The 22,024-nt window shown below is 39.4% G+C and overlaps 1 protein-coding gene across 2 annotated transcripts in view; it reads right to left on the bottom strand.

Moving 5' to 3' along the window:
* Positions 1-1,773: 1,773 nt before the first annotated feature.
* The window catches only part of MBTPS2 (membrane bound transcription factor peptidase, site 2), a 41,256-nt gene continuing 21,005 nt past the window's right edge, over positions 1,774-22,024 (bottom strand). The window contains exons 8-11 of one of the 2 annotated variants that reach the window (XM_082304090.1): positions 17,208-17,302; positions 15,087-15,282; positions 9,209-9,284; positions 1,774-7,878 (exon numbers count right to left, since the gene is read on the bottom strand). In XM_082304090.1, the coding sequence (XP_082160216.1) occupies positions 7,656-7,878; positions 9,209-9,284; positions 15,087-15,282; positions 17,208-17,302 (590 nt within the window). In that variant the 3' untranslated portion in view covers positions 1,774-7,655. Of the gene's footprint in view, positions 7,879-9,208; positions 9,285-14,889; positions 14,955-15,086; positions 15,283-17,207; positions 17,303-22,024 lie in introns of those variants that run through there. The other variant, XM_082304091.1, reaches the window with a different exon arrangement.

The following is a 22,024-nucleotide window of genomic DNA, read 5'->3' as shown; positions in this document are numbered from 1 at the left end:
GACATTCAAAAAAAAAAAAAAAAGGAGAAAAGTATTTCTTTTTGGTTTGAAAGATTCCGTCCGGGGAAATGAAAAAGGATGTAAAACCATGTGTTTTCAGGACTGTCAGAAGTGGTGGTTACATAGTATTCAGCCACTACATATAGACTATTGCAATGAACTAAAAAGAGGTAGAATTAACCTGAAATACAGAGAATAAGATACATAATTGGTAAGAACATCCATTCTATGTCAACAACACTGCAGCCTTAAAAGCGTCAAAGAAAACACCAGACCCACATCTGTCTGAGGTAAAAAAAGGGGGAAAAAAGTTAGTAGAAGTCTGGGTGACTGCTGCTTAGCCCTCGTGAATGCTGTTGATTCTCCCAGTTTACCAACGTAAGATTAGGAACAAACCTTAAATTGTATTTCACTGGGTAGTTCACATCAAAAGCTCAGAAAAATAAGTGAGTTCAATGCATACAGATCTACTAAAGATGTTTAAGAATGCTTCTGCTTGATGATTCAAACTATTATGATCAGAGGAAGAATTATATTAAGCCTTCTTTATAAAGTTACCAGCAGTAAGACTCACAGATACAGTATTTCTTTTTAAATCTTAACGTGAAATTGTATTAGTGATTAAGGCAACAGGATGACATTAAGACACCACTGATTTTATTCTAGACTACAGAACATACATAATCAGAATAATGGATAACATTTTAAAAATCAACTGAAAAACCTCAGGACCCTCCTCAAGCTTAAATACTTCATAAGGAATAAACTATTTTCTGTACCTTTAACATGGGTAAGAGAAAGCGGGGAAAAAAAAAAAAAGCCATCTCCTTATGCAAGTATTCAGAAAATTGCATAGCGACCTAGCTGGGAAATCCTACCAATGTGTCTGATCTGTGCTTTGTGCCTATTTCTCATGGTAATCTTTTATCTGGGAACAAAGCCATGCTTGCTGAAACAGCTCTGCTTGTATAAAGTAACAGCTTGTCCAATAAGCAACAAAGGACAATTTAGTTCTCAGTACAATTTAACCTGGCTAACTCTAGATGAGCTTGCTCAAGAAGCAGAGCAATAAAGCTTCGTTCTCAAAGAAAGCGAAACCACCTGGTTACACCATGCTAACGCAGCCCCAGATAGCATCTGGATACCTAAGTAAACTTGTTCAGAGCTAGCCAGGATACGTGCCCAGTTCTGGCCTGGCCTGTATATACACACCAAAGGCTGTGATACGTAACATCACCTTAATGTCATTCAAAGATCTGACTTTTTAAGTTCTTCGCATAGGACTGGCCTTAAGACCCAGAGGGGTGGGTGGTTTGGCTTACCTCGACTATGGCATCCTATGTCAAATATTTCACTGGAAACCAAACTAACAGAACTCCACAACTCCAGAAGAGAAGAATTACACAGGAACTAAGCCAAGAGAAAGGGATTTGCGCCTGTAAGGCAGCCACTATGTACCTTGGTCACATTAGAATGAAGCTGGCTTTGCTCTGGAACAGCATGTAGGTGTTTGTCTGAATGCACTTCTATTATAACTCAAACTATTACTGTGATAAGCTGGTAAATAAGGGAAAGTAAGGTTATAGTATTAATTTTAGGAGGTGGTCAGATACTGAAAAGGATAGTGGTACCTTGTGGTACTTTGTTGGTACCCAGAAAGAGAATATAAATTACACATGAAGAGTATGAGAATATATGAGAGAATATGGTAATCGCCACAAATAAGGAATTATGTCACTTTTACCTTGTTTTTAAAAACAGATTTAAGCACGTTAACAATCAAACAATGAATTTATTTGCAGGATACATTTATCACACATAGAAAACAATACTTATTGTTTGGTTGATTAAATAGAGAAAAAAGGCAAAACAAAAACACAATACATTATTCAAAGTGTTCCATATATTTGTTAGCTGACATTTGCAAAATGAAGCTTTCTTTTTTTTCTTTTTTTTTTTTAAAACATGATCATGAACAATGCATAGTGAGAACAAAGGGTCTAGAAATCTAACATTCCACAGCTGTGAGTCAGTGTGAAAAATAAGGCTATGTAGAGGAAAAAAAAAACCGACAGTGAATTTCAAAACAATACATATTCCATTGACAGGTTTCAGATAAGATCATCTGACCATATGAAATCTAAAAGCAAAGTTATGTAAGGAAAAGAGGAACTTAAAATATTAACAAACAACTTGGGAAGGAAGAAACTAGATTTCTCCAGTGATGGCTTGGAAATAGCCTCTGAACTTTCGAACTAGTATCAAGTGAAGGTCAATTACACTATGATGCTGCAAAAACCAACCCAAGATGAACATCTAGAGGTGAGAAATATCCAAGTCCATTTTACTAAATAAGCTACAACTACCCATACCACTTACTCAGCACATGGAATGACGAAGTGTTAAAAAAAAAAAAAAGTTTGATCACCAGTCACCGAATGATTCAGTGAAGGGCTGGAACACATATCTGCATACTCTGAAATGTTCATTACAAGTCCTTTTCATGTTTCATGCTAATGTAAATGGAATGAATGGAATTGCAGTGTCATATCCTGCTCTTTGTTCCTGCCCTTTCACGCTGGGTCACCAGTGTGAAGGTTTCATAAAGCTGCCATAAACTGAGGTTCTTCACTGCCCTTAGTCGCTGCCATCTGCTCTTCACATGATGATAGTGGATGACTCCAAGGAACAAGAAAGAGTCACAGAGCTGCCATTTTCTGGCAGTCCCTAGTACAATGCTTCCCAAATGCTGCATTAATACAAGATACGTACCCCAGATAACTCAGCCACATTAAATAACTAATCTATACATAGTGTTACATGAAATTCAGGATAAAGAGGGTATAAAATAACTGCTAAAGTTGCATCTTACCTGAGTTAGATTCAGCTTCCTTACTCACAAGGTCACAAGAACAAAGCTGAGGCAAGACTGGTTGTGGGAATTGGTCTTAATGCAGGTGTATAGAATGCATATTTTACAAATAACTATTGATTTCTAGAGTTTAAATCACAACTTTTTAAAACAATTAAATACAGATTAAGCGACATAAAACTTCATAATCTTTCTTCATCTGTAATAAATGATATCCAGATGCAAATTCAGATCTTTCAGATAGAAGACAGACAGAATTTATTTTAAAAATTATTTGCTACAGGTCACCCTTTGCCACGTGTAAAATGTATAGCAAACTATTGGGAAAACTTGGATTGTTGATGTTCTAAACTGAACAAAAATGTATCCTTATTTCAAGAAAGCTGAAACACCCTGACTGCCATGGGGAGGTCTGTCCTGAAAACATTATTTCTTCAGTATACTCCACAGAGTCTCACTCATCCCAGTTATCATTCAGAACAGCACAAATAGCAGCATTCAGAGAGTGATGGATTCTAAGGTTGACCTCTTTTAGTCACCCTGAAAAATCTGTGTTTACCATGCTTGTAGCTGAGGCCTCACAGAAAGCAAGAAACATATTTTAAACATCAGCTGAACAAAACTGGTGCAGCTGTGGTTACATTGTGTCCATCACTTGTCTTTTGTTAATAAAGACCTTAGATCACTTATGGGAGAAAAAAATAAACTTAACTTAAAATCCAGAGGAAGCCATGGAATTCATAGAGAGAAAGAAAAAGAAAAAAAAAAAGCCTACATTGCAGAGTATGGAGGACTGCTGTAAGCTATCCCTAAAAAAGCAGTAATACAGACTGTGGCTGCATATGTTTCTGTTATATGTATGTATACATGTATACACACACATACACACAAATGCAGAATCATCATCACTGAAAAATATAACTGTCAATACAGTTGGTTGTTTCATTCTAAATAAAAAGGATGAGTTAATAGATTTTCCACTGTGGCTCATAAATTCAGGCTAATCTGCAAGTTTGTCTATACTTTTTCTAGTGACATCTCTTTCATTTAACTTGTATGGAAACAAGCTGGGTTTAATTTCCTAAGTTAGCAAAGAGCGTGTAACTTCCCACATGCTAAGAAGTTAGCCATTTTTATGTTCATATCATGCATTATCAGAACATGCTACGGAAGTCCTTGCTGATATAAAAAAAATTCTCATAAAAACCAAATCAGAACAACAACTGATTACAATTATGGAATTCTTCTGGCAATTTTCAAGTAAAAGATACGTATAACACTTCCCAATGTTAGACATTACTTTTTCCATCTGATACAGATTTAAAATGCATAGTATATACATAAATAGTAGTATCCATCCAATCGTTAAGAGTGTTCTGTTTTACACTCCAGTCAATACATCCTATAATTATATTGATGGATTCTGTATTAAAGATTACGTTACATTCTGAGGGGCTAATTACAATGAGAAGTGGAAAGATTTCGTTTTAAGGAAAGGCTTCCTTTCAATTTTTACAAAAACAGAAATAGAAGAAACATCGCAAATACTCCAGAGTGAAAATCCAACACGCAAAACCATTCTGTGTCCTTCTGTGTTCTCTCTTGCTAAACAAACAAACAAAAACCCAGCAAAACCCCTCCCAATAACTGTATGGGACTTGCTTATTAGAATGTAATCCATACGTTAGGATTATAGGAGAATGAAATGGATCCACTGAACATCTTTTCCTTCAGAGAGTGGTCCAACTTAACTACTACCTTTGTCCATAGGTAATCTAAGATGTGCTGGGTCACCATTCATACCCGGTTTGCTTAAAGTCTTGATTCAAAGCACCCGTACAGAACTAAACTGACCCTTATTCAGTAGAATTCCAACAAATGGAGAAATGGACCCATGAATTATTTTTAAACCCTTCTAGGACTCTCTCTCCCATAGAAGATAACCAGGATCTTTACAGCGTACTCGTGTGTCTGTTTTGCTAAAACCATGACCGATGTCTTCTCCACCCTCTTTCTGATTATGAGGTCAAACGCAGACTGAAGTTCTACTTAGTATAACTGTGGCTTTCAGTGAGCGCGTAAAGTGAAATAAACTGGATTTAGTTTCCTTTGATAAAACATCATCTTTTGTAGCACATTAAATAATCAGGAACAACCTGCCAGCCTCATTATAGCAGATATAACTTGTGTATGTTAATTCAGAAACTTTGTTTTTTTAAATCTCTTGCCTACATCTCCAGGAGGGGTACTATGCTAAAAGATTGTCCCAAGCAGTTGTAGTCAACATGAATATATAAAGTATCAAACTTGAAATGTTTTTCACAGAATATTTTTGAAATCACCATAGATGCATTTGTTGTTGCTTTAGATAATAAGACAGCACTGCAACTCTGATACATAAATAGTAGCCATTTTGAAAAGGAAATATCCTGTCTTACTAAATTGCATTAAAAATCCTAAGCGCAAATTAATTTTGTGCACTGTAGACTGGACAAGACACAGAGACAGAGGAAAGTGGCACAGAGCCACTGAAAGGAAGAGCTCAGATCAGTAAGCAGCCACTCAGGTGAGTGAGCAGGGTTCTGGAGCACAGCTTCAGAGTCAGGCTTTGCGCAAGAACCAGGCTGCTCCTATCCCTCCTGTCCATGGAGGGACGGCAGTGGCCCATCAAAACTGCTGCCCTGAAACTTCTGTGTGTTTCCCGGAGTGATGATGAGTTAGACTTTCAGGGTGTCTTCTGAAGAAAGAGAAGCCCGCTGGTAGTTGCTGATAGTTTGTTTTTCCTTTCTTGCATCTTGTGTGACTTTTTTTAACAATCCCCAAAGGGACCAACTCACGCTGGACTGACTGGAGGATTTACTCTCTCTTACTGGGATCTGTGCCGATATGCCTGAGTTGAAATGACTGAAAATGAGAGGCACGGGCCTGCCACCCCACAGAGGTGAGCTTCAAGAGGCCCACCCAGCCTGTGACAGCACTGGAGAGGTAAGTAAACTAACACAGCAACAAATAAACAAACATGCTCTCTCGTTACTGCTTTTATCATCTTAAGAAAAGAATACATCTTAAGTAAGTGTGAAGGCTACTGTGCAAAAATACAGTAACACATCAGTGGGCAAATGCAAACATTATTGTTACGAATCCATGCAGTAGCACCAGGAATTGGGCTCAGCCCTGCTTTTAAAATTACCCAGGCTTTTATCTCTAGTGCCAAGAGAATGTATGTTAGCTGGTCATGAATGCTTCGGTACTCCCTGCAGGCCAGTATCTGTGAGCTTAGCTTCCACTTCAGCTCCTGATGGGCAGGCCATTTCTGTAAAGGAACTCTGAGCTGCAGCAGCTCCTATGGGGAGCACTGTACGAGCCAGAAGTTGCAGGGTATTTTTCAAAATTTTCCTATTTCAAATATTTAGGCTCCCAAACTAGAGCTTTTTTTTTTTTTAAAAAAAAATATCAGCCTATATTGAGGCAAGGCTCTGATAGAATGCGATTTATATAAACTAGACAATATATCACAGGAGGACATGACAGTCAATGTATAATCCCATTGGGTACGAAATATTACAGACTTAAAGAGCTTCCAAGTATGTCAGACATACTTCAGCCAGCAAAACACTGACTGTTCTTCCACTGTTCATTTAAGAACAAGGATATGGTCTGTATTCATTTCAGAAAGCAAAGCCAAATGTTTAAACAGTTCAATTCACAATCATATTCTTCCTCTAAACAATTCTGATCCAAGACCAGCTTCAGCTAAACTTCTTTGTTAGCTATCTTTGAACAGAATGAGTTCTAGCAAAGGAAAACAACCCTTTGAAAGACAGAAAACCATCAGTGAGTTACTGTACATATTACATGCATAGCATCAGAAGATAGACACCATAAAAACAACAGGTTTCACTTTGAACTGTAAACAGGTATAATACAGTATTATTTTCTGAATAAAACAACACAAACATTACTTATCACTTAGGAATAATTGTGCACAGCATACTTCAGCACTCAGAAACTAAATTTCAGTTATCTTGTAGCTATTGCTGATAAATATTGCCTTTAAAAATCTCCAGCTGCATATGATAATATACAACTGAATGTGTAAGAAACACAGACATGTGGGCTTTGTTATCCTCCCACATGCCTCATTCTTAACAGACATTGGCACTTCTCATCCGCATCCTGAGGACAACATGCTTCCAGTCATTTTGGCCAGCTGAAAAGGAAAGATACTAACCCATATGGCCTTTCTCTCCTCATTAACACACGGTAAGCATTTACTTAGCTTTTCACCGTTTTGAGATCAGACTTTAGAGCTTCTTAGAGTCCAGTTTAGTAGAATACCAGATTAAAAAAACAAAACAAGACACTCAAGACTATGCTGACTCAGAAATGATCAGAGCCCACACAGATTTTCTGACAATTATTCAAATTATAGAATAAAACCTGGTTTTTTTTTTCCCCCAATTTATAAATAATTCCCTTATTTTGAGATCTAAATTAATGAAGTCTTAGGCTTTTTCCTGTGAAACTTTACAATGCAATTTCTCCAAAACTAGTACAATGCTTAAAGAGTACATTAAAAGGTTCCTACTTCTTTCTATTAGGTTTCCCATGACCACAGGCACAACGTTGTACAGTTTTAAATTAAACCAGCAGCCACCAGTGATTGTTCTTTCAGTGTCATTTTAAGGGAATTATTTCAATCTCAGTACTGAACAAGTTTTAAAAGGCAATGGATTCATTATTTCTGTGTACTTTGAGAACTGATGGAAGTGCATCCAATGTTCTATCGTGCTGTCACCATCCAAAGTCCCAGTGCAACATTGGCAGCCAACAGTGCACTACCAGCAAGTAAAATTAAAAAGCCAACAAGCTCTCTGTTTTGTTTTTCTACAATCAGGGAGCTCAGAGTGGCTTCCAGGAATGAATTTAATATCCACTGACCATCCAAAGCAAAGCAGGGTACAGCATTGATAACTGCCAGTGCTCCTGACAGTGAAATTAGATATCTCGTTGACATTAGTTAAGGTTCATGAATAATATCCAAGAAAATGTAAAAAAAAAATTTCATACAAAACATATTTTTTATTTCTAGTGTGCAGAGGGAAATATATGAGGATTATTTTTCTTAGCTGCCATTCTGTTTCACAAAAAATATATGAGTACAATGAGTTTTACGCCATAACATACCAGCTCAGAGAATTGCCTTTATAGATTTACTTGTTTTTAAACACTGTCTTTGGATACTTAAACAACCCGCAATCTTCACAACTCGGATGAAAGCAGGAGACAGCAAAACCACACTTAATACTGCCCATCTTCCTCCCTTGCTTTGTGTGGTTTTGGAGGAAGGTTATAGCTCTAACACCATGCCTGAAGTAAGAAGGTATTCTAGACCTATGACCTAAGTATGAAATAATGATTAGGAATATTTTCCAAAACACTCCCTCACTGAAGTAAGTAAATGGCTAGAATATAATTGGAAATCTGGCCTCCCTCTCTTACTTACCTGCTGGCCAGAAAAGTTGAGTGGATTTCTGTACGTGCAAATGCATGTGAGAATGAGGCAAGGGTAGATAATTTTTACTGTTGGTAAAGGCTTGCTAACTGTAATACCTACCTCCATCCTACAATGGCCAGACAAGAAGACATATGACTCAGAAAGCAGCTGGGTCAGCGTGAACCTTGGTGTGTTCCCAGAAGAGGGGAGCTTATGTAGCATCTTTACTCTAGTTTTATGGACTATGCTGAACTACGCTGTTTAATTGTTCTATAGCCACGCATAAACATTTCCGTTTCTAAGGCTAAGGGTTCTTAGATTAGCCGTATTCAAGCCTACTAAACTTTATGTATGCGTATACATATAATCTCATTCATTAATAAGCATGGTTTAACTGAATTATCATCCTGCTTTTTGAATAGGCTAAGTTTTCTTTTCTGTTGAAGAAGGAAAAAAAAAAAGAACAACCATACCCTGTTATTTAGTTCAGTATAATGATAAAACTCTGACACACCAAAGCTAGCAATAACATCTCATTTGTCCTGCTGTAAATTCAGGCTTACTTTGACTTTCTCATCAGAGGTGTTAAGACTCAAGAAAGAGTTAAAAAAAGCACTGACCAAAAATATCCTGCTAAGCACAAGAAAGTGAGAGATTTCATTTTGAGCTTGGCACATGGACAATAATCAATGCAGAGATGGGATAAAGATGTCAAAACTCTACAGAAATGTTTCAGAGCATCCTGTCTAAAATTATATCGAACTGAAATTTTGCTGGGTCACCAAATTCTAAACAGTTCCCTTCTTGCCTTAAAAGAACAAACATACTTCAAAGGATACTTGCAAAATGTCTCTATCACCACAGGCAGATCGATGCTTAGAAAGTTTTGTCGTGGTACAAAACTGCTGAGACTTACTGAAATGAAAATATAAAGATACACAAAACATGAACAGTCATTCCGGGATTATAACATTATGAATTTTAGATTATAATTTTTCATAAAAATCAGATCTGAAATGACATTTCTTCAAGGATGAATAACCAATCTAAATACAGTTTTGCTTTGTTTTTGTTTTTAAAAGAGTGCAGCCGTTAAATCTTTCTTAAACATGGCCACTATCATAGTAAAGTCACTCCACAAAATACACTTAGCATGATTTCAGTAGAAGTAGATCTAAAGATACATATTTTCAGAGGGCACTGGACATCTGTAGTCATAAAGACCACATTGTGTAATTTAAGTCGTTTTCAAAGAAAAACATATAAAAAGAGATTATAGTTACCAGACTTTTTCAACATATGCAGTCCACATGTATACATTTATACTGCGGGTGCACATGTGTACTTTCTCCGAAGGCCAGAAAATTCTTCTCTTGCAGTACCTGCAGAAGACCCCCCCCCGACCTGAGGCTGAGCTCATGGTGTATAGGAGCAGGGCAGATAGGGAGCAGAGTTCTGGAGTCACTCTGAGAAAGCAAAGGCTAGGAGATGATGCACAGCTACGTTACACATCTTAACACCAGTTAGCCAGTACATAAGTAGCTTCTTTTTCTGTCTTCAGACGATACTGTAAGTGACTCCAAGATGTAACTTGGTGCAACTTAAAAACCTGGGAGGTGGGACTCAGCATCCTTCCTATAAATAGTGACTGGAAAATTGCAGTGTCAAGCACCACATGACCTTGAAACTTTAGTTTCTTTAGTACTTTAGTAACTGTAACTTCTTTGAAGGTGTACACGAAGCTTCAGCCAACTGCATGTCAAATGTTTACGAGAGACTCCTCAAAGAAAACTGAGGTAGCTTGAGACCTCGCAGAGTGCACTGTGTTAGTACAGTGATGCTCCATCTGGGTTGTCTCATAAGAAGTCTTGACGCAGTCTTTCAAAGTAAACAGCAGTCTCAGTCTACCAGCCTCAGGGACCGTTTGAAAGCCTGAGTTCTGTGGCAGCTGGAAGAAAGATACCTTTCCTACTGGAAGGCTCCACTCACAGCATAGCGGAGTCTTATCCCCAGAAGGAAGAGGTTTAGGTAAATTAAGGCAGAATTAGAAAACCACCTTAAGAATGAGCTTGCACGCTATCAACAATAGTCACTCTGTCCCTGAAGAACAACTTTGGACACGAGTTGAGGCCAGTCACAATGGCCTGAATTTTCCCTACCAACCTGGGAAAAAGTTATAGCCATAAGAAATACCATCTCCACAGAGATACGTGAAAGCAAGAGTTCAAATCCCACTCAATACAAACATCCCTTGGGAAGGGAACAATTTAACCCACTCTTTGATAAATTTTAAAACCATAGGGTAAGAGAACACTGGGAACCTCACAGCACTAACGTACCAAAAGTGCTGCTAAGTATATTTTAGTTAAGAGCAAGATCAGATTTCTTCAGGTTCAATAAACAATTCAAGGACACTGGAACAAAGACAAGGGGAAAGTAGTTCCAAAGGCACATGAGGCAGAGAACTGGTCCACTCAGTCACATAACACATTTTCCTCTGTTAATACAGGCCCTTCTGATGAGTCAGAAGTGATAATTAGTCCAACCAGCAAGCATACCCTGTGATGGAGAGATTTGGATAGCAAGGAGTCCCAAAAAAAGAATGGGTTTGGTGTGGCAACAAGCAGAGAACTTTGCAATACCAAAACTGTCACAGCTGTGCCAAGACAGCTTGAAAATCATGTTCTCTCTTACCTTAGCTTAAGAAAGACCTTTGATTTAGGGGAACTGAGAGAAAATAAATAAGTCTGTTGGACTACTGAATGAAGAACATAACAGACAGAAATCCTGGACACCACCCAGCTCAGAAAATCAGAGGCATCCAAGTCAAGTGATATCCAAAGCAAACAACTCATCAAGCTGAAGGCTGGTATCAGAACATCCGATCAGACCTCTTGTTCATGAGCCAAAATAGCAAAATGGCTGAGGCAGCCAGTGTATTCAAACATTTCAAAAGACAAACACTGCAATATACTGTCATTTCAAAGCTTAACTGCCTCTTGAGAAACACCTCATGGCCACTAACGAGTCACCATCCTGAACCTGAAGTTGTGCCTACATTGCGAATGGATCACTAATCTCCTTCCCTCTTCGTTACAACAAACTGTCTGTTGTCCCTGACAGCCACTAGACATGGGTCTAAACTCCAAACCTTGCTGCTGAAGCAATCTCTAAAACACAAAGAAACTCTTCAGAAAGTTGCTGGACTGAGCTCTAGACACTGTAATATGAGGCAATTAATTTAGTGGCTGTAATGGATCAAACCTAATGGCAGCAGGCAAATCTGTCCTTTGAGGAATAACAAAAGAATTACAGAAATTATGGTCTCCAGGCTTGTCTTCAAAAGACACTGCTGGGAAGAGGTGAACAGCAATGAGGCTGGATGAGAGAAAAGAGTCATTGTTTTCCCACTCTAATTAAACAATTCTTTGACCTGGAATTAACATTTCTTTTGTTGGCTAATGCTAGAAGGTGTTGGCAAATATTGAGAAGAATGCACAACAGACACAATTTTAATTAGAAGTGACTTGGAGACTAGGTTGACCAAAGAGCTTTTCAAAACCTCTTCATGGGGGAAAGGGCATGTATGCTATGGAGGAGAGGGACAGTACAGCAGAAGATATTTCTTTGTGGTCTCCAGAAGAACTATACATGTAACCCTCTAAATATGGGTTGAAAGCAAAGAAGGATCATCCTCAGCGATAAGGTGAAACAAGCATGGAAATACTGAGAAACCAGACTGTACCAGACAGACCTTCATCAGGGATTATGGCTGTTGTTGCCCAAAAAAATCCCCAGAGCTAGGAAGTGGCTTTTTTTTACAAGACTTGGATACAACAGAAGCAGGGGACTGGTCCAGTTTGGTGAAATTATCTTCTAGGTAAGTTCCACCTTCTTTTCATGAAGGAAATCTTGCAGTTTTTGATCCCTGATGGGCGATGCAGATACAGTAACATTCAGGGATATGATCTTCCCTCAAGCAGTGTGAATTCCAAATGTGAATGTTAGTCACCAGATTCTTCCCAACCAACAAGGGCCAGAGAAGGAAGCCAAGATTTTGCAATACCAGGAATGACATGAAGGAATAAAAAAACCCATACAAAATAAAGAAGAAACACTGCAAAGTTGCATGGCAATAATGACAGGGCCCTCCATTTCAACCTTACATATCATCTGTCCAACAAAGGGAGAGCCTCTAGATCATAACTGGCCTGCAATAAGAAAAGTCTAAAAGTCTTGCGTATACCACATGAATTAAACCCACAGTATGAATTTATATTGGATTACATTAGATACCTTTTACAGAGAGAATGCTAATTAAAAGGATTAATCAATGTGTCCATCCTAAAAAACATGCATTCCTAATCATTCCTTCTGTTTTAGTTTTGGCCAAATCTCCAGCACTGTAAGTTAATTTAGGTTTATGATTCTTTACTTTTTTTTTTTTATACTGGAAACAAGAGCTATATATAGCATCCATATCAACAAAGAATATTTTTGCTAGGATATTTTACTTCAAGGAAACAGAAACATTTTATAGAAGTAAGCTGTATAGCCTATTTCTTGTAAGTAGCTAATATGGATATACATTTTTAAAAATGTTTTATCTGGAAGCTAGCTTCAAATGAAAATATGAAATAATTACTGCTTCTCCATAAATCAGGACTATCATGACAACAATACAAGCCTAAGTAGAAAATGATACATGCATAATCTCAGAATGGTTTTCAAACATCACTTTAGTGACGTTTCTAGAGAAAGTAGTCATAGTACATGCTAGTGCAACCCCCATATCAGGTTGTGTGTTAAATGTGTAGCACCACTCTAAAAAGTAATGTTTCCTGCAGGCAGAAAGATCACACTAAAGAATAAGGTGCTTCACTAAAATGTATTCCTGTTTCAAAATTCACGCAGCAGAGGAAGAAATTATTTTTCTTTCTTAACTGTAAAAAAATGGTTACCACATTCTGGTAAGTCACATTTAGGAAAAAAAAAATCAAACCTGTTGGCCCCAAGCCAGTATTGTACAGTGCAAAGTTGTGTCTGAAATATTTAAAAGTTGTTTCATTGGAATGCGTGTAACTCTATGATGGTGCAGTAGACCTCCTGCTGCCCAAGCCAGGATCCTATAGCTCTGGTGTTTTTGCAAGGGCAACATAGAGCATAGGTTGCATTTGCAGCAAAGTTTGTAATAAAGTCAAGCTTTTAGCTTTCAAATTAACACATTTGATGTGCAATTCCCAGGGTACAGCAAATCACTTTAGAATTATATTCCTGTAAATACACTGTAAATTGTATTTTCACACAGTAACTTCTTAAAGTAGGACTACCTCTTTACATGCAATAACATTCTTTTCTGACTTCTGAAAGACTGACAGGTTCGATTGTTTTGCAGAATTACTGTTCAGTAGGAAACACTGACTACAACTCCATTGCTGCAACGTATTGCAAAAGAGAACAATATCAATTGTTCTAGAGTACCTACAATTTGCATTGTTAGAGACCAAGACAGGGAACTTAAAATAATTATCAGACTCCATTCTTAAAATTTGTTGCTGCATTCGGAATAGATGTCAAGTACAGGACTGTGTGTTATCACACAGGACGCTTTCTTCCTATATGGCAAGAGGGCTGAAATAATAAGTGAAGAGATCGTATTTTGGGCTTAAATGAGGGTATAGTGTACAGAAATAAACAAGTAGAAATAAAAAATTTGTCACAGAGTATCCAAATATGACCAGCACAGAAAGATAAAGACTGACAGATTAACTAAAAATATGTTTATGCAAGAATGCTAGTGGATTTACACTACCAGATTTCATCACTGTTTCTAAAGCTCTTTTGTACCTAATTCCAGTCCTTATTCAGAAAAGCACAATGCCTTGCTAAGGAGGTACTTCAAGGTGTCTGAAGTAAAATCTCCCCCTGTGAGGTATAGCTGTCTGAGGAACAGACAGGATCCTCACAGGAAGGGACAGTAGTTTAACACTTCATACTTTTTTAAGCCCATCTGAAGCTAATTTTCACCATGCCACTCAAGCTACTAAGTAGGGATGTTGATGAGTTTGTTCATTCTTTCCATACTTGCTCCAAGAGCAGAATTACTTTTTACTTGTATACCTGGCTCAAGGATATAAGTTTGCCTAAAGGAGAGCCATAGTCCATTTCAAAGTAAGGAACTAAACTGTTATACGTTACTTAATTTAGGGCACTCAAATAAATAAAAAAATAATCAGGAAAAAACTATGTTGTGATTGTACTTGTGGCTCAGTAGTCATGGGAATCTGTCACAGATACTTGGATATTAGGTGTGATTTAAGCAGTCATGCTAATATTCCAGGCAAGGTGTTACAGCAAGATGCCCTAGAGATTTTACAATAGCATTTTGAGAAGTTTATGTGTTAGGAAAATGCAGGTGCCTGGTTCCCATGACTAACCTGAGTGAGATCTGTTATAGAAATAGCCCTTGCATACTTTCCTGAAAAAACAACCATCTCATATCACATATGGTTTCTATTACCTTCGTAACTCATTGCACTGTGCACATTTCATTTTAGGCCTGAGTAGTCCATGTCTCTCCACTGGCTGTAACAAGAAATGGATTCTGCATTAAACAAGTTAACTGACAAGCGCTCCAAGACCTTGTTCAAGCAGCCAGGCAAAGTAAACCATATTAGAAATCGTTTTTGTTAAACTGTTTTAATAAATAATACCAACCTGTGTACTGAAGATGCATGGGGTGTCCTACATACAGCATGTCAATATGGGGTGGATGTTTTACCCTGATTAGCCTTGTTTGGTTTTCTAAAGACGGAGTCACACAAAAGCTTGGAACAAAGTCCTTCTGGCAGTCCATGTTGGTTCGACAAACTTTGCTGGCCTCAATAACTTTTCGTGCTGGCAGACAGGCATACTGCAAAGGGCATTTAAAATGATTATCAAATTTAAAGGTATCTTCCAACAGATCAGAATAAAAGATACTATATATTCCTTTTTAAAGTAAAGTAGTGCATCATTGATATACTACCAGCCCATGAAGACATGAAATCTAATTTTTTTTTTTTTTGTCAAATCCTGCAGAACCTCTGCCTGGTACATATTCAAGCTGTCATTCCATTTTTGGTGGAGCAGGTGTGCACATGTACCAAAATAAAAGCTAACTAGTTTTAAAAAGGTACACTCATGCACAACAAAAAATCATGGCATCGAAACATAAGTCAGTGATTTCTAATGAACGGAGCCTGTATCAACATACTAGTGACTTGCCTGTTTAAGAAGTTTTAGTCTTCATTGATCTAAAACCTCATTTGGCTGAACAAAAGCTTATGTTCAATAAAGAAACCAACAAACCTCCTGGCTATGTGGTAGCTAAGAAACCATTCGCAACTAAGATGAACACAGGACTTAATGCAGTGCTGTGTCCCAAGTCCCACCTATAACACCCTTTCCCTCTGCAGTCTGAAAGACTAGATCTTTCTTGCTCCCCACAGGCCAAAGAGAGTATAGCAGAAAGGAACAGGAAATTGTTTTCCCCCCTCATGTCTCTTGTAAAAGCTCAGTGATAATTTTCCTTTTGTTCTTAAACACAAGCAAGGAAAGTTCTTCATCTACTGTTTGCCTTAGGAAAAAAAAAAAAAAAAAAAAAGTATTTTCTTGCTTCTTAGCCTGGTAGTTACACTCCCCATAGATGTGTGAGTGTCAGACACTCTCCATCAAGCTCAATACAAGCTCTTTCTATTCTAATGAGGGGGAGAGGGCACACTTTCAAATATTGCTGCACAGTACTGCAAAGACTATTTAAAATAATTGTTCAAAACCTCACAGCCAGTCTAAGGACACTTGAAGGTCACAGGCTTCTGGATGCTTTTATTTCTTCTCTGTTCCTAAGTAGCAGCTATGAGCTTAAGAATGTCAAAGCTCAGTGGGGTAGTGATTTATCAAATCTTGCTGAACACCAGGATGTTACCAGCCACTGTCATATTTCAAATGAACTGCTGGTCTGTGCTCAATTCTTAGCGGTTAAATACCACAAAAACAGCCTGGAATGGGAAGTTTACCATCATAGAAACTGTAAACGTAGCAGATGTAGGAACAGACATATTTCCATTTCTTTAGGTATTTATCACTACAGGTGAGAAGAATAACAAATTGGTTATGTGTAGAAAAGTTTACACAGTTGGTACTTGTGCTCTTTTTCTTGTAAAGAGAACTGGTAGAAATATTACATCACTGTCAATACGGATCATGTATTTTAACAAACATTTCTGTATTTTGAAGGGAGCAAGTCAAAATCCTACTGAGAAATTTTATGTGTTTCCACATGTTACAAGAAAATCAACATGGTGAAAAACTGGGCAATCTCTAGGACCTTCTCTTGCATGTTTTTAGGTTAACGTAGTGAGCAGCACTGCTGGCTTCAGACAAAATAACTGAACAGACAGTCCAGTGCTTTGCTTTGCCGGTAGTGCTTAGTACCTTTAAAGACTGAAGCACCAAAATAAGCAATTTCACCTTGTTCTCGAAAGTTGTTTTTTCTTACCAATATTCTCATCCAGTGGTGAAATTGGGGGAGGTGTCTTTCCGCCTAAAGGAATGAGGGGTATAAGATCTTCTCTGGTTCTTCCAGAGACCCCCTGATTGGTCGTGGGAAAAATCATAACTAATACTTTGGGTTTTTTAAGCTGTAAATGGGGAGAATAACATATACATACACCTTTGTTACAAACTGTAGGTATTCTTAGGCACTTGAGTATGCTGCATAAATGTTGGTAAATATTACTAATTGAATATAAATAATTTCAGTTTTACCAAACAGAATTAGCAGTTTAAGTAACTTACCAGGTGGCTGTCCAAGTTATTGCTATATGAAAAGCAAATGTCGGTGAGGCTGTTGTTACTACAACATTCAACTGTGCCATCGAGTCTTCTATAGACTAAAGAACATAGGCATAGAGCAAATGATCAATGTTATAGTAACTTCCTGAAAAGAAATTAGTCTCTGAATAAAGTAAAACAATCATTCTGTAGCCTTCAAGAATTATAGTAATTCACAGAGCCTAGCTGTGGTTCAGTCACAACTAAAAATAAGCTTCACCACTTTAACAATGTCACCTGATTTCAATCATGTCACATACTGATTTTTTCATGTTAATAAATCTCCTTGAGATACTGGGGATCTACCACTGCAATGTTCTGAGCATTACGAGTTACAAAATACTTTTATCCATTGCCCCCAACTTGCATTAAGGTTTGGCATAGAAATTTGTTACCTGCTACTGTACTGATTTCACTGGCTCGCTATGGAAACGACCAAGACTCAAAACATCCTCGTTAAAATGTGAAAGCCTTTACAAGATTAGGGTTTTGAAAGCTTTCCGAGCCTTGAAGGCAGCAGCAGTGAAAAAATGATGTTTTTAACTGTGATTTAAATAATCTGGTACAGAATCTTTGGATGTTCATTAAATGAATTAATCCTAACTTACTCTACAACAACTTTAAAAAAACAACAGCTTTAAAAAAAAACACAAAAGAAGAGTCACTGTAAGAACCTGTGTCACAGCAACACTGCAGTACCTTCCTTAGGTAGATCAAGCCTGTGATACTGGTTGCTGATTTATCACTGCATAACCTGCAGTCCACTAACGTGGAGCTTTATGCCTGGGGCTTACAGGTGCAAGCACTGTACCGTACAATCCTTTTTTAAAGTACCCTGAGGCTAAGTAACCACATATATTTTTGAATAGTGAATGACCATGAAATTAATTTCCTTATAAATTACATTGAAAACACTTTTTTTTTTTTTTTAATTTTTAATTTCAAGAAGGTCCTTGGGGCATTGTTTTCTGTCTAGCTTCATAGTCAAATAGTTTACCCTCCATTTGTTTTATGGTCAAGTAGATAGGGTCCATTTGCTAGATACATTTTTATTGATATTCTGTATTTACGTCAAGTTGTGAACTGTCAAGATTTTGACAAATGACAGCTGCTAGAGACCGAACAGAGTTCATTTAATTTCAGAGGAATATTTCTCACTGCTGGAGGCTTATGGCTCTGAAAATGCAGACAGACTGGTCTGATTAGAATGCAGCAGTGGGACAATGGGCTGCTAACACAATACAGCAACCAAGCTTGGAAGCAATATTGGGTCTCCAGTATTAAATCTCTAGTATTTCAATCTAAATAGGACTGGTTCAGTTGCAGAATATGCAGTTTTATTATCCATGACTCTGAAATTGCATTTCAGAGAACAGCAGAATCTGAGCATATATAGCTACAGCATCTAAGAATTGGTTCTTACTTGCCATCCCTGCCCAGCTGAAAGCATGTGCCAAAGTTGCCCTCCTCTTCAGAGGGATAATCCAAACTGTTAGGTCTCTAAAAGCAGGATCTTACCCATGCTCCGCTAGTTTCCAGTTTAAGTATTTATCTTAGTTCCAGCTGTAAGATTACTTTCCTTACATACTAAAAAAAAAAAATAATTACCTTTCTCTCACAAGAGAACTATAGTGCATCAAAAAACATGGGTAGTTGAGCTGCCTGACCTCCTGTTTACTTCCAGTATGATGGAAAAATGCAGTGACAATTTTAAAACTCTGAATAGCATCATATAGGTTTTGCTCGGCAGCAGCCTCTTACCTTTGGAACTCAGTCTCCATGGATGCTTGCACGAAACAAACTCTAGAGAGCTTTAGGGCATAGAATCATAGAATCACAGAATCGTTTAGGTTAGAAAAGACCTTTAAGATCATTGAGTCCAACCATTAACCTAGCACTGCCAAGTCCACCACTAAACCATGTCCCTAAGCACCACATCTACATGTCTTTTAAATACCTCCAGGGATGGGGACGCAACCACTTCCCTGAGCAGTCTGTTCCAGTGCCTTTTGGTGAAGAAATTTTTCCTAATATCCAATCTAAACCTGCCCAGGTGCAGCTTGAGGCCATTTCCTCTCGTCCTATCCCTTGTTACTAGGGAGAAGAGACCGACCCCCACCTCGCTACAACCTCCTTTCAGGCAGTTGTAGAGAGCAATAAGGTCTCCCCTCAGCCTCCTCTTCTCCAGATTAAACAACCCCAGCTCCCTCAGCCGCTCCTCCTAAGACTTGTGCTCTAGACCCTTCACCAGCTTCATTGCCCTTCTTTGGACACGCTCCAGCACCTCGATGTCCTTCTTGTAGTGAGGGGCCCAAAACTGAACACAGTATTTGAGGTGCGGCCTCACCAGTGCCGAGTACAGGGGCACTATCACCTCCCTGGTCCTGCTGGCCACACTGTTTCTGATACAGGCCAGGATGCTGTTGGCCTTCTCGGCCACCTGGGCATGCTGATGGCTCATATTCAGCCGGCTGTCGACCAATACCCCCAGGTATTACCCCCAGGAATACCCCCAGGTAATACCCTCCTTCTGGCCCTTCTTGTAGATGGGCGTCACGTTTGCTAACCTCCAGTCGACTGGGACCTCTCCAGTTAGCCAGGACTGCTGACAGATGATGGAAAGTGGCTTGGTGAGCACTTCCACCAGCTCCCTCAGTACCCTTGCATGGATCCCATCCAGCCCCACAGACTTGTGTGTGTCTATGTGGTGTAGCAGGTCACTGACCATTTCCCCTGGGATTATGGGGGCTTCATTCTGCTCCCCGTCCCTGTCTTCCAGCTCAGGGGGCTGGGTACCCCGAGAACAACTGGTCTGACTATTAAAGACTGAGGCAGAGACGGCATTAAATACCTCAACCTTTTCCTTGTCCTCTGTCACTATGTTTCTCCCCACACCCAATAAAGGATGGAGGTTCTCCTTAGCCCTCCTTTTGTTGCTAATGGATTTATAGAAACATTTTTATTGTCTCTTGGGCTTTGGCCCTTCTAATTTTCTGCCTGAATAACCTCATGACATCTTTGTCGTCCTCCTGAGTTGCCTGCCCTTCTTCCAAAGGTTATAAACTCTCTTTTTTTTTTCCTGAGTCCCAGCCAAAGCTGTCTGCTCAGCCAGGATGGTCGTCTTCCCTGCTGGCTTGTCTTTTGGTGAAGCCTGCTGCTGTGCCTTTAAGGTTTTCTTCTTGAAGAATGTCCAGCCTTCCTGGACTCCTTTGCCCTTCAGGACTGCCTCCCAAGGGACACTGTCAACCAGGCTCCTAAACAGGCCAAAGTCTGCCCTCTGGAAGTCCAAGGCAGCAGTTCTGCTAATCCGCCTCCTTACTTCCCCAAGAATCAAAAACTTTTATCATTTTGTGATCGCTATGCAGCCTCCAGGTGTCACATCACCCACCAGTCCCTCTGTGTTCATGAACAACAGGTCCAGCGGGGCGCCCTCCCTAGTTGGCTCCCTCACCAGCTGTGTCAGGAAGTTATCTTCCACACACGCCAGGAACCTCCTAGACTGTTTCCTCTCTGCTATATTGCATTTCCAGCAGACATCTGCTAAGTTGATGTCCCCCACAAGAACAAGGGCTAGCGATTGTGAGACTTCTCCCAGCTGCTTCTAGAATATTTCATTTGCCTCTTCATCCTGGTTGGGTGGTCGAGAACAGACTCTCACCGTGATATCTGCCTTGTTGGCCTTCCCCCTGATTCTTACCCATAAGCACTCAACCCTCTCGTCACCGTCGTCAAGCTCTAGACAATGAAAACATACAGGGCTACCCCACTGCCTCTCCTTCCTTGCCTATACCTTCTGAAGAGTTTACAGCCATCCACCGCAGCACTCCAGTTCTGCGAGTCATCCCACCACGTTTCCGTGATGGCAACTATATCCTAGTTTTCCAGCCGCACAATGGCTTCCAGGGCATTGGTGTAGATGCACTTCAGTTGGGCTATTGATCTCGCCACCTTTTTGGGGGACAAGACCTAATTCCTACATGACTGTTCTCAGGAGCCTCCGTGGTTTCTAGCATATCCATAACCCTTGCGTCTTTGCTGCCACATGGATCTCCATCCCCTACCTCCACAGAGATGGCAGACCGAAGGACCTCGCTAGCGCACCTCGCTAGCCCTTCCCGCAAGCCCTGCCACGGGAACTGCTGTGCCAACTGACGCCCCTGCTGACGCGCCACACCCTGTTTGCCCGCCCTGTTGGCGGCGCTCCTGGCTGCCAGTGCTCCCTAAGGGCTTCCTTTATACGTGATGGGGGGCTTGGCGGCTGTTGCTCCTTGTCCCACCCAGGTCTTGTCAGCAGCTGTCACACGGGCTGCAGGCTCCCGGCGGCTCTCGGCTGCCCCTGAGGCTCCCTGGGTTTGGGAAACCAGTGCACTGCTAGAGCGCTCCAGAGCTGCTCGCTTTGGCGACAGACACAAGGCATTCAGCCAATTTAACCTCACTGTTCTTTTTTTCAGTTCACATTTTTTTGTGTCTCAGGGGTAAGCTGTTACAGCAACAAGCACTCTAATGTATAAATGAAAACAGAAGGAAATAGACTGACTTCTAGAAGCAATATGTGCAATCCAGACAAAACCGAGTTTATGGGCAATGACACTGTGAGGTTGAAGAAGCAAATGAAACATAAAACCCATATAGTGAGACACATCAGAAGTGGCCATAATAAAGCACATCATTGGGTTAAGCCATACAATTTGTAATGTCATGCTGATCAAAGCAGTAAGGTAATGTCTGGAATTTACATCTGCAAAAGATCACTGAGCTGATGCATATAACTGAACTAAAAA

Source organism: Platalea leucorodia, assembly GCF_965183815.1.
Source record: "Platalea leucorodia genome assembly, chromosome: 2".
Classification (NCBI taxonomy): domain Eukaryota; kingdom Metazoa; phylum Chordata; class Aves; order Pelecaniformes; family Threskiornithidae; genus Platalea; species Platalea leucorodia.
The sequence above is the reverse complement of the archived record's forward strand: the minus strand, read 5'-3'. Positions and strand labels throughout refer to the sequence as shown.